We start from the raw sequence: 15,388 nt of genomic DNA, 5'->3' as shown, positions 1-15,388 counted from the left end.
CCTCCTCCTTCCTAACTGCACCATTTGGATTCAAAGCTGGAGCTTAATGCAGACAAAGGGAAAACAGAACTTTGAATGACCACTGTGGGACTAAGAGAGGAGAAACAAGAAATTTGACAGACGAGGAATAAAGTGAGGGGAAAAGAAAATGATTAGGCTTTATCACTTTAACTTAATATTTAACCTAATGAAAACAAAGTCTTATCTGAAATTGGAAAAATCAATGTATTGATTGCTTGTTCATTGCCCTCTTCTTTATGATTTGACAGTCTGAGAATAATCTAATGGGTGTGGCTTAAAGACCTAGATCATGTGTGGAACTGGAATTGGGTGTTATTCAAGCAAAAAAAATAAATAAATACCTGTGCAATACACCTGCTTTATGCACTTGAGCAGGGAAGAAATTCACAAGGACTCACCAGTCTCCTGGTCTGCAGAGAAGACAGAATCAACATGAGCACAGCAGGAAAAGTAAGCAAAAAATATATTACTGTTGGAACTATATTCTCATCAATATAACAAAGAAAGTAACACAGTATTTGATGAATCATTTAAAATTCATATCTAAATTAGAAATGATACACTGAAATATGATATGCAATATATGCTATAATATGTAATGTACACTGAACTACAGTGGAAATAAGCTATTCCTAAATACCTTCAAAAAGAACATATAGAATCTGTATCTATGAAGTGTTTATTTCCCACATTAAAGACATTTGCAGTAAAGTGATAGTTTATTCCAAGCTAATCATGATTAATTTGTAAAGCCAAAGTTAAAAATGTCTTTCATCAAGAAGTTTTTTTTATATTAAAGTACCATAATTTAAATGTATTATTATTTGTATTTATATTTTTTGTGAATACAAGAAATTTAAGTCTGATGAAAGTTTTGTGAGAGGATTTGATTTAGAAGACTTTGAAATACCCTTTTAACCTTAACGTAAAATACTTTACAAAATGCTCATTGGTCTCACAGCATTAGAATCATCAAGGTTAGGCAAGATAACATCAACATTCAAATTCTGATTTAAAAGGACACAATTCAGGTAATTTCCAGAGTAATCCTATGGAACAGTATCTTCCCCATATAAAAGTCAATATGGTTTTACAGAAAATTAATAATACAATTTGAATCACTTATTAGCACTAGGAACACAGATCTTTGGTTTTGCCTTCCATAAATATCTTAGTTGTTCAATGTGTTTATAGGTGCACAAAAATGCATGTGGTAATACAATATAATCAATTGATATTTTAATTGCCTAATTACAAAAATTTGTGCAACTATTTCCAGTCCTTTTTTGTGTTAGGAGTGTATTACACAGTAAAATATCTCACTATGATAACTCAGTTTAAAGGCTCTGAGGTTTCTCTATACACTCTGTGACAAAACAGGTTCATATCAATAAGACTGGTTGGAAATCACATGGGTGGCCCATTGTTACTGTTCTTATTCCACCTCACTTTACTTTCATTCATTACTGATTAATATGTACATTCCACATAGAAAACAATTAGCAAAAAAATTAAATTTACCAAACACAACTTAAAAGAAATAATGAGTTCCTAGAGCAAAAGTATAAACCAATCATATTAATGAAAATAATAACTGATGAAATAGACAATTACCTCCCCTCTTGGGCACAACATCAATAACTTAGCTTGTTGTCAGCATTTCATTTATGTTTATCCATCCAGCATTATATTTTCCTCAAATGCTAAATAGTGACAATACTAACATCTATTTCATAAAGTAGTTGTGTTGTGATAATTCAATAAATTAATAGTATGAAGAACTTAAAATCGTATTTGGGATATAGAAATAAGTCAATAACTATTAGCCACTATTATTATTGTTGCTATTTAACTTTTTGCTAACTTTTTACTGCCACCAAGTAGTGAAAACATAAGGCTAGATTCATCTTTATTCTCTGGAAAGCCAGCTTTGAGACTTTAGAGAAATGAGTTAATCACTCAGTCAATGGATCCTCAATTATTTCAGCTGTAAAATAAAGCCAATAATTCAATAGTACTGTCCTGGTAGCATCCTTATGAGATTTTAAAATAATGCATGTTGTTTATAGCAGCACAATTTGCAATTACAAAAATATAAAACCAACCTAAATGCCCATCAACAAACGAGTAGATAAAGAAAATACAGTGTGCATATACCATGGAATACTACTCAGCCATTAAACAGAATCAAATAAAACATCTTGGATGGAGCTGGAGACCATTATTCTAAGTAATTCAGAAATGGAAAACCAAGCATCCTATGTTCTCATTTATAAGAGGGAGTTAAGCTATGAGGGTGCAAAGGCATGAGAATGATATCATGAACTTTGGGAACTCGAGGGAGAAGGTTGAAAGGGGAGGTTAGGGATAAAAGACTACATATTGGGTGCAGTGTACACTGCTGGAGTGAAGGGTGCACCAAAATCTCAGAAATCACCACTAAAGAACTTACCCAGGTAACCAGAAAACACCTGCACCCCAAAAACTATTGAAATTTAAAATAAATTTTATAAATAAATATAATGCAAATAACTCACCGAGCACAGGCCACAATGTGCCTGTCATATCATAGGCACCTGATAATCAGGAACTCCTACTATTCGTACTTTACTTTCAAGTATTCTGATATTTATTTTGGCATTGATCATGTTGAACATCCTGCAAAGTTGAATAATTTGACAAATAAATAATGACAATGAATTGTAAGAAGAATAAATTTCAATTGAATTTTTATCATAATTGCAATTTTGTTGATTCTCTCTGGAAAGAGTTCTGTGAATTGTACATGCTTAACCACAATGAAGACAGATATTACAGTTCACTGCCAAGCACTGGAAATTATGTGTTCATCTTTTATTTTTAAGAACATCTATGGATAAGATCTGCTAGCTAGAAATTCAAACACACAGTGTCTCCAATTTTGAAATATGTATGTGTAGGTCTGAGTGTATACACACACACACATAGACACACACACACAACCACTCTAACCTTTGTAATTTTGGGCTCAAATCAAAGCTGGAAGGAGTCTCTGCACATAGATCAGATAACAGTACAGCCTCTCAAAGCTAAGTTGCAAATGGGTGTTGGAACAAGTAACACACAGAAGTGGTGGAGAGAGAAAATTAAAAGAGGAGAAGAGGAAAAGAGAGAGAAAGAGACGTCATCCCAGGCAGGAAGATAAATATATCCTTATAAACTCAGATCCTTTTGGCCTAAGCAGAAAATTGAGAAAGAAAACAGTGTATTTTATGTGAACAGACACTGACTCTGTTAGCAAAATGAAGGTGACTTAGAATTTGATGTACCAGCCAATAATTGTGGGTGAAGAGACGTTTTCAGCACAGCATTAGGAAATGTCAGGATTAAACAACTTTGGAGAAAAACAACAACAACATAAGGATGGCCTTAATGAATATATTCCATTAAATCTCAGTGTGTTATTATAGTTAACTGTTTATCTTTCCTTATGTTATTGCTTTTTTAAAATATATTTTTTTCTTTTTATAAATCAGAGGTGATCATTTCCATAGAGCACTTGTTAGGTACCAGACATGGGACTAGATGTTGCATGTACAAAGATGAAATGACACAATATCTGACTGCAAGCGTGGGAGAACACTGGTACCATCTCTCTGTTTGCTTTTCTAGGTAATCAAATGCAAAGCAGCTGTGCTATGGGAGTTAAAGAAACCCTTTTCCATTGAGGAGGTGGAGGTTGCACCTCCTAAGGCCCAGGAAGTTCGTATTAAGGTGAAATACATTTTTCCATTTGTATTTAAGTTTTAAAAACTCAGAAAAGTTAAAAAACGGAAACAACCAAAAATCCCGAGTCATTTTTATATGATCATCCAGAAAATAGAATATACTTGTTGTCAAGGAAAGGTATAAATATAAATTTTTAAATTTTAAAAAAGTGCACACAGTGTAATTCCAGTAAAATACAAAATAATTTATGTGTTTGTACAGAAAAAAAATTTCAAAGGGATATATATCAAGACTTCAAAATCAATTAACATTAGATATTTTTATGTATTAATTTGCAATTTCTACTTCTATTTTTTAAAAGCATGCATTCTTTTATATTATTTAAGACTTAACTATTTCAGGATCAGTTACTTCCCAGATTATTCTAAATTGTTTACTGCAAGAATGTAAGGTAGAGGAGGGTTTCAGCCTGGTCAACCTTGAGGATAAACTGAATCTTTCATATTTGGGATAGTAGGGATTATTAGCAAAACCCTTGAAAACATTTTGGAAGCGCAATTTCAGGAAGCTGGGAATTTTAAATTCACCTGAGACTCATAATCTTTTCTAAATATCTCTTCACTCTGCAGATGGTGGCTGTAGGAATCTGTGGCACAGATGACCACGTGGTTAGTGGTACCATGGTGACCCCACTTCCTGCGATTTTAGGCCATGAGGCAGCCGGCATCGTGGAGAGTGTTGGAGAAGGGGTGACTACAGTCAAACCAGGTACAGGATTCACACTCAGGGAACACGTGTGGTTCACCATCCTAAGATTTCCCAGCCTGGATGAGGAAACAGAGGCAATGAGGGACGAACGGGCTTGAACAAGGTCACCGCGCAGCCAGGACTTCAGGGATTTCCTCTTTCCCTCTCTTCCTGGCTGACTCAAGCATGTATGTCTTTAGGCAAGCATGTATTCTCCCCTTCAACAATTATGCACTGAGCATCTGCTAGACGCCAGGCACCAGGTTGGAGCCTGGAGATATGTGAGGATCAAGAGGGACACAGTGCCTACCAGTGTGGCATTCATAATCCAGTAACTTCCGTGTTAGTGTCGGTGAACACGGTCTTCTGTCAGGGCCCAGACAACTAGAAATGGGAGGAGGGAAAAAACATAAGTATGGACACTGTTCTGTGCTGAGTTCACAAAATGGAGGCTACATGGCTACGGCTGAATGAGCATGACCTGTTCTTAGGTGACCTATGCAGCCCCTTCACCAATTTCCTCTTCCAACATGGTCTCTCTTCCTGAGCAAGGAATCAATGAAGCAGACTAGGTGAAAGGAAATGAAAGAAACATAGAAGGAGCCATCCACCATCAACAATGTCTGCCTTATTACCTTCAGCCATGCTTAAATGTGACTGGTTACAGATTACTAATTATAAAGGGAGAATAACTAGGACACTTCCATACCATCATTTTCACATAAATTTTACCTATAAAATGTTATGGGCCAACCATTTTTCTTGGTCTTGTGGAATAGACAGCATAGGTAATTTAAAATAAAAATTATGTTTAATTCTAAAAAATCACTTTTTTTTTTTTTTTGAGACGGAGTCTCACTCTGTCGCCCAGGCTGGAGTGCAGTGGCGTGATCTCAGCTCACTGCAACCTCCACCTCCCGGGTTCACGCCATTCTCCTGCCTCAGCCTCCTGGGTATCTGGGACCACAGGTGCCCGCCACCACACCCAGCTAATTTTTTCTATTTTTAGTAGAGACGGGGTTTCACCATATTAGCCAGGATGGTCTCGATCTCCTGACCTCGTGATCCGCCTGCCTCGGCCTCCCAAAGTGCTGGGATTACAGTCTAAAAAATCACTTTAGGCACTAGATTGGACATGCCACTTTACCAAATACTTATTTGAACTGCGAACAGAAAAATAAAATGAACTGTCCAATTTGGGTTTCAGCTCCTACTAATTTCTTTAGTAGTAATAAATTAATAACTACTAAATAATAACTAATAACTACTAAACTACTACTAATAACTACTAAATAATACTAATAATAACTAATTAGTTAGTAATAAGTTAATAACAAAATGACACCCTTACTTTTTACCCATGTTCCCTCCACTGTAACAGGAAAAGTAGATAATTCACAAATTATCAGCTAAAAACATTTCAAAGTCAGTTCTTATCCTAAAAGTGCCTAACTTATTGTGGAGGGTTGAAATTTCCAGAGGAATTTCTGGAATTGTTCTTTGTCCCATCTTTGATAGTTTTCCTCAAAAAAAGAACTAAGATCACTTTAAAAGCATTCATTTCATAATAAAGATAAACCTAGTCACTTTGAAAAGAATTAGTTCAAAATTCTCATTTTTATTGTAAATCAAACTATAACAAAAAACAGGCCTTACCAACATCTAGTGGAACTATTATACCCTACTTTCAACTAAAGTTTACATTTATACTTACAGTAAGATTTAAATAGTTAAGGATTAAATTAAATGTAAAGCCTCCAGGAGAAATTGGTACACTACATAAAAGTAACTATTAATACAGTGGAAGCAATTTTTCTAGTCCATGTTGTTTCCCATATTGGCATGTCCTCTTTAGGAATCTTCAGGCACTTATAAACCCAAACTGGAAACAAGGTTGTGGCAGGCAATGACAAATGACATAGTTGTGATTGGACTGTATTTCTTGGAGACTTTTAAAGACACATGTTTCTAATGTTTTAAAGACGTGAGCTTTATGTTTTTGCTCTATTAATACCTGGATAGAAATTGTAAAAGAATTTGTTTTATCCCTCTCCAGGTGATAAAGTCATCCCACTCGCTGTTCCTCAGTGTGGAAAATGCAGAATTTGTAAAAACCCGGAGAGCAACTACTGCTTGAAAAACGAGTAGGTTTCTGATGCTCTCCTTGCGCAGACATTGAGTTTGCACATTAGTTATACTCCTGTCTCATGCCTTTGTGTGTCTTTGTATTGCACTGCCCAGTGTGAGCAATCCTCAGGGGACCCTGCAGGATGGCACCAGCAGGTTCACCTGCAGGGGGAAGCCCATCCACCACTTCCTTGGCATCAGCACCTTCTCACAGTACACAGTGGTGGATGAAAATGCAGTAGCCAAAATTGATGCAGCCTCGCCTCTGGCGAAAGTCTGTCTCATTGGCTGTGGATTTTCAACTGGTTATGGGTCTGCAGTCAATGTTGCCAAGGTAAGAATGACAGTGGGTGATAAAAACAGTTACACGCAGACTGTCAGGAGCCCAAAGGGAAGCAATTTCTCCCAAGAATCAAAGATTATTTTTGTAGATTTTGAATGTCGACTAAGAATAGAAACACAATCCAGAAAGAATTGAGAGCCATGCTAGAAATTTCACGTGTTTATCAGATTAAGAAGTTGTTGAGAGTTTAGAAAATGTAAAGATGTCATTTTCAATAATTACTCTTCTGTATTTGCTCTTTATGAGATCATGAAATATTAGGCCTGAGAACTCATTTAGTAATTCATTCCACAATTAGAGAGCACCTACACACACCTCAGGCACCATAGGTTCTGCTAGGTTCTGAGACAGCAAAAGTAAATGAAATGAAGCATTTGCCCTTGAGGAGCAGCTAGTCTGTGGATCCTCTACTCCCAGAATTAGGATCAACAGTAGAGTCCAAAACCTTACCTGATGCACTTCCAAACCAAGGCTCACCCACTCTGTGGATTCTTAGACTGAAAGTAATAACTTCAGTGATGTGTAATTCACTCATTATGACATTTCACTGCTAAAACTAACCCCCCTGGCATGAACACACACATGTATTCAGAAGTGGTAAATTTCAAGCAGAAATTCTTTAAAGGCTCCTCATCTGAGTAGGCTGAAAATCTAGTAGTAGTCTTTATTTTACGAAACCGAGGTCCAGAGATATAAAGATATTTGCCCAAAGTCTCACTGCTGGTTAATATGAGAGCTGAGACTAAAATATCTTTTACAAATCTCCTGCTGAATCTTAGATCACGATACATAATTATTAGCACTTTTAAATCACAGTCACAAGCCTTGTATTTTTCTAAGTAAGTTAGAAAATGGTGTTGTCCCCCATAGTATTGCATACCACTTGGTGAATGAATGAATGAATGAATGAATGGACACCCTTAAGGGAATATAAGAATGAGATTATTTGGAACAGGAAGAGCATGTTACGCAAAATGAAGGCAGACTATGGGAGACTAGGTTTAATAAATATCCCCTGGCCAACTAAAAAAATTTAGGTGGCATCTTTTCCAAATTTCTGTGACTTTAGCTCTTAGTCCCTTGTTCAATTGCTTCATCTATTTTAACAGGTGATCTAAGTGAGCCTACCCAAGAACAGAAGATGAGGATACTCATAACAATAGATTTTATTATAAAAATATAGACTAATATTTCATTACTGTGTTATTCACTAGTGTATTTTTTAAAGCAGGGATATACTGGTCTTGACTACTGAACATAAATGAACCAAGGAGTTCATTACTAAGGGTTTAAGTGGAATATTTTTCAGTCTCCTGGAGTAGCTTTTTCCACTTATTTTGTTTTCCAAATATTGCCTTTGTGTTTGTATGAGATACTGAAGCTGGCTATCAAGGGATTTCAGCAATCGAGAGTCCCTTCAAGATTGTAATCACTGCCATCTGGATCTCAAAGATTATCCAGTCCCCTGGTTCCCAGCCTGACCTTCCCATTGGACTCACCTGGGGACTGAGTCCACCTGCAGAACTTCTCATTTCATTGGCATGGGCTGTGACCTGGACTGTGGGATATTTTTAAACCTGCCCAGATGAATCCAATATGCAGCAGTTTGAGAACCACTCAACTAGTTCAACTCCCTGAATTTAAAAATAAAGCAACTGAAGCCAAAAGAAGTTTTGATAACAGATTGAACAGAAGAGTTTGAGCAGCTCTTGATAAACCCCTAGGCATGGCACTTTATACAGCTTAGGCACTTTCAAACAACCATTGCTTAATCCATTTTTGCATTTTCTGAAAACATAGGTCACCCCAGGCTCTACCTGTGCTGTCTTTGGCCTGGGAGGGGTTGGCCTATCTGTTGTTATGGGCTGTAAAGCAGCTGGAGCAGCCAGGATCATTGCAGTGGACATCAACAAGGATAAATTTGCAAAGGCCAAAGAGTTGGGCGCCACTGAATGCATCAACCCTCAAGACTACAACAAACCCATCCAGGAAGTGCTAAAGGAAATGACTGATGGAGGTGTGGATTTTTCGTTTGAAGTCATCGGTCGGCTCGACACCATGGTATGTACCATGACATGCCCTGAGATTTCTGCCTCTGCAACCTGGAAGATGCATTTAGGCTGCAGAATATATGTTTTATGTATAAAAGATATTTTTAATGATGAATGCAAATTTCCCATCATCTGTTTGTTACCTGGCTTGTTTAATTTATTCTTATGAGGAATCTTTTATTCTATCAACTATGCAGACGTGTCTCAAGTCATATTTCCTCTAGAGGAAAAGCAAAGGGCTTGTTTTTCTTAACTGAGCAATTATAGATTACTTTGTTAATTTTTAGTTAAAAACTATAAGTTAAAGTAAACATAAATAATACAAGTTCTGTTCTCAAATTGGAATGTTTTATTTTTCTCCCACATTCTTAACAAAAATGATTTAATAATTTTGCATATGTTCTTAATAAATTCCAATTCTTTTTAACATATTAGTATTTGGCCAAAAGAAATGAGCAATTTTAGGCCAACTATTGTTTTATTAACAAAAATAGGCCCTAAGGAAAGTGAAGCTCAGATGCATCACTATATTTTATCACAGAAACTGGACAGTACCTGGCAGAAAACTAGAGTCCAATGCAAGTAGGACTGAATACTTTGAAAAGTCAACAGATTTTTATCACCCCCCAAATTTCAAAGCTACATACTCATGGCATTGTTTATAGATTACGTGAGACAATGCGTGTAATATACTTAGCACAGTGAAGCCTGTCATATGGTAAGCTCCCAATAAATGTCTTCTTTTTATTTGAGACAGGGTCTCACTCTGTCACTTAGGCTGAAGTGCAGTGGCATAATTATAACTCACTACAGCCTCAACTTCCTGGGCTCAAGCAAATCTCCTACCTCACCCTCCAAAAATGCTGAGAATGTAGGAACGAGCCACCACGCCCGGCCTCAGATGGCATTATTGATATGAAATACTATTTCCAATCTTGCAGTACTTACATCATCTTTGGCTTACTACATGTTATTGCTTTCAAACAGTTACAAATATCAAAGGCAATGGGAAACACATCTCTAGCTATATTTCACCTACCCAGAATTCTCTAGAATCCTACTGAAAAGGTCTCCAGAGACCAACACGTTTCCATTGCCGAGATTTTCTAGAAGGTCCAGCAGTGTGGGTAATGGGGAGCAGCACCCTGAGATCAATGCTCTCAGCAGCCTTGACCTGGGACAAATGCCACAGATGAATGAAGTGTCAAGAGATTCCAACTTTTTCCAGGGCTATAGCTTTTCTCCTAATGTTCTTTTTCTATATCTTCCTCCATTTTCTCACGTGGAACTGGAGTGTACCTTATCTCAAGATACCAAATATCTGACAGCCACATGTTCTGAGGATGTCTGGTCTCCCAAAGATCAGAATCCAAAATCAAAGAACTAATCATTACATATCTTGGGGCAATCCTAAACCATTTTCTAACTACAGAACATGTTCAGAAAGCTGACTGTAAAAGACTTTCTGAACTGTCTTTTGAGGTTCCCTAATAATCAGTGTATTTTAATGTAAAACCTATATATATTTGGGGAGATAAAAACAATGTTTAAAACATGTCCATTTGAGAAATGGACAGTAGAATAGGAATCCATTAAAAAAGGAGACCATCAAGTGGAGAAGAGACTACTTTTGGTGATATAATGATTTATCTTGTTTCCCATTAAAATATGTGGTTGAAAGTAATGGGTTCAAAATACCTATGTAATAAATCAATGAAAAATGAATTAACCAACTCACAGATTGCCTAAGAATTATGTGATGATGAAATTGTATGCTTATATAAGGAACTGGACTTAATATATATTTGCGATGATGTCTACCACTTTATTCCTTTATTAGGAAGAATTAAGCGCACTCCAATTTATTCATCCATTCTTTCATTAAACAACCATTTTCTGGGCATTTCCTAAATCTACAGCACTATCCTATGCAAAAAAAGGGGACTGAAGGAGCAAAAGACATAATCTCTTCCCTCTACACACTCACAATCCAGTTAAGCCTATTACATGATATTGTGCATTATGAGTAGGAACTATGCGACTCCACGTTAAAGATGCTAAGTGTTCACTTTATTCCAGATGGCTTCCCTATTATGTTGTCATGAGGCATGTGGCACAAGTGTGATCGTAGGGGTACCTCCTGATTCCCAAAACCTCTCAATGAACCCTATGCTGCTACTGACTGGACGTACCTGGAAGGGAGCTGTTCTTGGTGGTATGTAGTTAGGCTTCAGAGCCAAATTCTCATTAACCTCAGCATATCTCCCCTTTTACAAGTGACAAGGCAAGATTTTGAAAAGCAGATCAAAAATAAATTAAAATTCCTTTTCTATCTACAGTCTCCAAATCAACTAGATATGAAACTAATGCAGGCAGAAGGTCCCAAAAGAGACATTTATGATGTCATCATTAACAAAGACTGTTCATCTCCATCTGTTTTCGTACTTGTAACTGTGTAAGGCATGGGAATTTCTAGTAAGACACAGAAATCTACAACGATATTTCATATCTACACCCAAATTTAGACAACTGTTAAACTTGTTCCTTTGGGCATAACATCTGTACTATGATTTCTCTGTGGGAGAGAGAATAACCAGGGACCCTTGTTTATCTGTGATTTTTTTTTAAGTCTGAGCTCTGTAAAACTTGTTGAAGTACTCTATCTCTTATTAACCTCAGTCGTTGCAGTCTGGAAGCAGCACCTTTTCTAAACTTTCATTTATTTGGAAGATCTTCTCTTCAATTCTCCTACTTACCCTGGTTGAATCTAACAATGATACCGTCTTCTTTTCAGGCTTTAAGAGTAAAGAATGTGTCCCAAAACTTGTGGCTGATTTTATGGCTAAGAAGTTTTCATTGGATGCATTAATAACCCATGTTTTACCTTTTGAAAAAATAAATGAAGGATTTGACCTGCTTCACTCTGGGAAAAGGTAAATTTTAAGTTAGTTTTCTGTTTTGCTTTTTTTTCTACCATAAGGGATTGTCTAGCAGAAAATGAAAAGGTGGAAGGATGAGAAAAATTAGAGTGCCTTGGTTTTTCCATTACCAGTTCAGTCTTTACATGGAGAGCTTGTAAGAGAAGTTTAAAACTTCTGTGAGATGCTAAAAACATTTGCTTTGCATTTCCTATTCTGCTGAAGCCAAATTATGTTGATTACAGCAAATCTGAATGATCAGAGCCACTCAGCCTTCTTTAAAAGAGAAAAATCACCTTTGCCAAAAAAAAAAAAAAAGTCTTTTTAAACAACCACAATTATAACATGGTGTCATTGAAGCCTCTGCCTGCCACCTATATAAAGCTGACATTAGGTGGCTGTATATTTAAATAATTTTCAGGACATCCTCAACATTTTCATTATTGGAGTATGTGAAACTATATTTAGTTTGTTTTCTAAGTAGATACTACTAGTTTTTTCTTTTTCCTTTTTTCTTTTGCTGTTTACAAAAATTTTTTTATCAATAAAAGTTATTATAAAAGAGAAGTATACTAAACACTATTGTAAATGTTTGGCTTACTTTTTGTCTGAAGCTTAGAAAACTAAGCCAGTTCTATTTCCTGTCTCTAACACTTAACTCTCACAACCAGCTAATAAAATGAATTTTGTCACCTGCATTTACATGAGGCACAACTGGAAACAGGCAGTTATATCTAACCTCTGCCTTCTAGCTCCAGAGTCTGAGATTTTTCTGCTATCCCATTCTTATTTTCACGAGATTTTCAACTTTTAATAGTGTTTCTTTGGCGCTCACAAAATTATTATAGTAGATACTTTAACCGACAACATTCTTGAGGAGGGAAAGAAACTAGCACCCACAGAGCACCAGCTGTTCTACTAAGTGTCTTACCTGCATTATCTTATGTGATTCCCGGGCAATGCTCGGTGTCAGTCTCAATCTCACTATCTTAGAGAAGAGAAAACTGAGACTCAGAGAAGGCATGACTTGATCAAAATCATCAGATGGTAGGAAGGAGAGCCAGAATTCAAAGGTAGATCATGTTGTTAGCAAATATCTCACTTCTATTAACCCACAACGCCCCTCAAGAGTGCATGGATATATGGAACACAGTAGCCATCAAAGGTTAGTTATCATTGTCATCATTATCATTGACATTATCATCGTGATCATCATCATCATCATAGGATTGAAAAGATGATGGCAAATATAGAGATGAACAAAACCAGAAGACAGTGTTGAGCAACATAAGAAGTCATGAAGCATGCCTAAATTCACTTTATGAGAATGTCATATAGTAATATGCATATGTAAATATAATTAATCCTATCAATAAGATTAAAAATTGTAACACTCAATATTGGTAAGACTAAGGTGACTAGGCACTTTCATGTACTTTCAGTAGTAATTGATACATCCTTTTGGGAAAGCAATTTGGTAATATGTATCAGAAACCCTTAAAAAAAATGGATCTTTTGTTCCGGCAATTCCATTTCTAGAAATCTATTCTACAGAAATAATCAACTATTCAAACATACATATGTGTTTCAGCATGTTTACTTGTTTCTGTAATATCAAACATTAGAAACATTCTAAATTTCAACATGAGGAAAATGATTTAATAAATTCCAATCATCTATTAGAAATGAATGAAGCCATCAAGAAGAAATGACATCATTGGGAAATTCTCATGATATAATTTAGGCTCATATAATAAAGAATATAAATTTTATATACAATATCTCAAATTTTCAACAAGAGCAGTAAAACTTGTACATATGCCTAGTAAAAAGTTGATAGAAATTCAAGAAAACATTGAGAATGATTACTTCTAGTTTGAGGGATTATGGATTACCTTTACTTTCTTCTTTCTGCTGTCTTATATTCTCTGAATTATGTGCATATATTTTTCTTATATATGCATATGCATATACATATATATTTTAAAAATTATTGAAGAGTCACAAAGACCATCATTTTCTAAAAATATTTATTCATGAGAAGTTGGTTTATAGAAACGGCATTAGTTCTAGTGTAAATGTTCCATTTGTAATCTTCCCAAGAATGAAGTATCTTAGAATTAATACAAATCGACTTTATTCTCTACTTCTAAGAATCCTTAAACATATTTGTATCAAAGGTCTTTTAAACTTCCAGCATGGTTTTAACTTTGTTAAATTATCAGATCTTTCGGGCAAGTTATTTATCATCTTATAATTTGTACAAATTTGTATTTGAGTTTTAATCCCAAAACTCTATACTAGATGTGCGACCAGCCCAAGTTACAAATCTTTCTAAGTCTCAGTGTTTATAATCTCTAAAATCAAAATAATATGAAAATCTACTTCCTAGTGTTGATGTTTACGTTGAAGTTTAAGACAGAAAATGCATGAAGAATGTGACAAATAGCAAAAACTTATCACAAATTATTATCCATTGTTGTTTTATATTCCTTATTATACCAGGAATGTGGGCATACAAGAATGATTTTTTTGAAGATGCTAACGTAGTATTGAAGTCTAAATGACAGGCATACTCAGAATGTTGTGAGTGAGCTTAAAGTTGAAGAAAACACAAGAGAAAACCAAAAAAGATGAACTTTCCTTTGACTTCACTTGACCCAAACGCATGGGGGTGGGATTAGAGTGGCTGAGAACAGACAGATTTTCACTTAGTCATTTCAAATGCTCCTTGGACTCTCACATGGAAGCATGTGGGTTGTCTAAATGTTAATACAATGTCTCTTCCTTCCTATTGCAGTATCCGTACCATTCTCATGTTTTGAGACAATACAGATGTTTTCCCTTGTGGCAGTCTTCAGCCTCCTCTACCCTACATGATCTGGAGAAACAGCTGGGAAATATCATTAATTCTGCTCGTCAGAGATTTTATCAATAAATTACATGTGGGGGCTTTCCAAAGAAATGGAAATTGATGTAAAATTATTTTTCAAGCAAATGTTTAAAATCCAAATGAGAACTAAATAAAGTGTTGAACATCAACTGGGGAATTGAAGCCAATAAACCTTCTTTCTTAACCATTCTACTTGTGTCATCTTTGCCATTGAGAAAAGCTATTTCCTATGACTTCTTGCATTTTTGGCATCTTCATAATCTTTAGTCATGGAATCCCCGTGGAGGGGACCCTCCACTTGCCCTGAATATACACATGCTGGGCTATTGTGCTTGTAGTCTCCTGCCTCTATCTCAATTTTCACCATCGGCATTTTCCACTTTTTTTTTTTTTAATAAAATGTAACAAATCTCTAGGGTAAAAGCTATATTAGGGTAAAGGATATACTCATATTTACGAATGGTGAAAGTCCAAGAGTTGTAAATCCAGGAAATTTCTTAGGAACTCAAATAAAATGTCACATGTTTTCTTACAGTGAAGGGGAGTGTTTTTCTGACTTTTATACTATTTCTTTGTGATC

At 35.7% G+C, this 15,388-nt stretch overlaps 1 protein-coding gene across 1 annotated transcript; it reads left to right on the top strand.

Moving 5' to 3' along the window:
- The first annotated feature begins 385 nt into the window (after nucleotides 1-385).
- Nucleotides 386-14,997, top strand: ADH1A (alcohol dehydrogenase 1A (class I), alpha polypeptide). Its single transcript, NM_001131990.1, is given in 9 exon segments — nucleotides 386-471; nucleotides 3,673-3,774; nucleotides 4,359-4,497; nucleotides 6,533-6,620; nucleotides 6,718-6,937; nucleotides 8,747-9,007; nucleotides 11,077-11,212; nucleotides 11,792-11,930; nucleotides 14,716-14,997. Coding segments are annotated over 9 exon segments (1,128 nt in total). The 5' UTR covers nucleotides 386-453; the 3' UTR covers nucleotides 14,741-14,997.
- The last annotated feature ends 391 nt before the right edge of the window (nucleotides 14,998-15,388 follow it).

Source organism: Pongo abelii, chromosome 3 (assembly GCF_028885655.2).
Source record: "Pongo abelii isolate AG06213 chromosome 3, NHGRI_mPonAbe1-v2.0_pri, whole genome shotgun sequence".
Classification (NCBI taxonomy): Eukaryota; Metazoa; Chordata; class Mammalia; order Primates; family Hominidae; genus Pongo; species Pongo abelii.
Note: the sequence above shows the minus strand (reverse complement) of the source record. Positions and strands in the feature narration are given on the sequence as shown.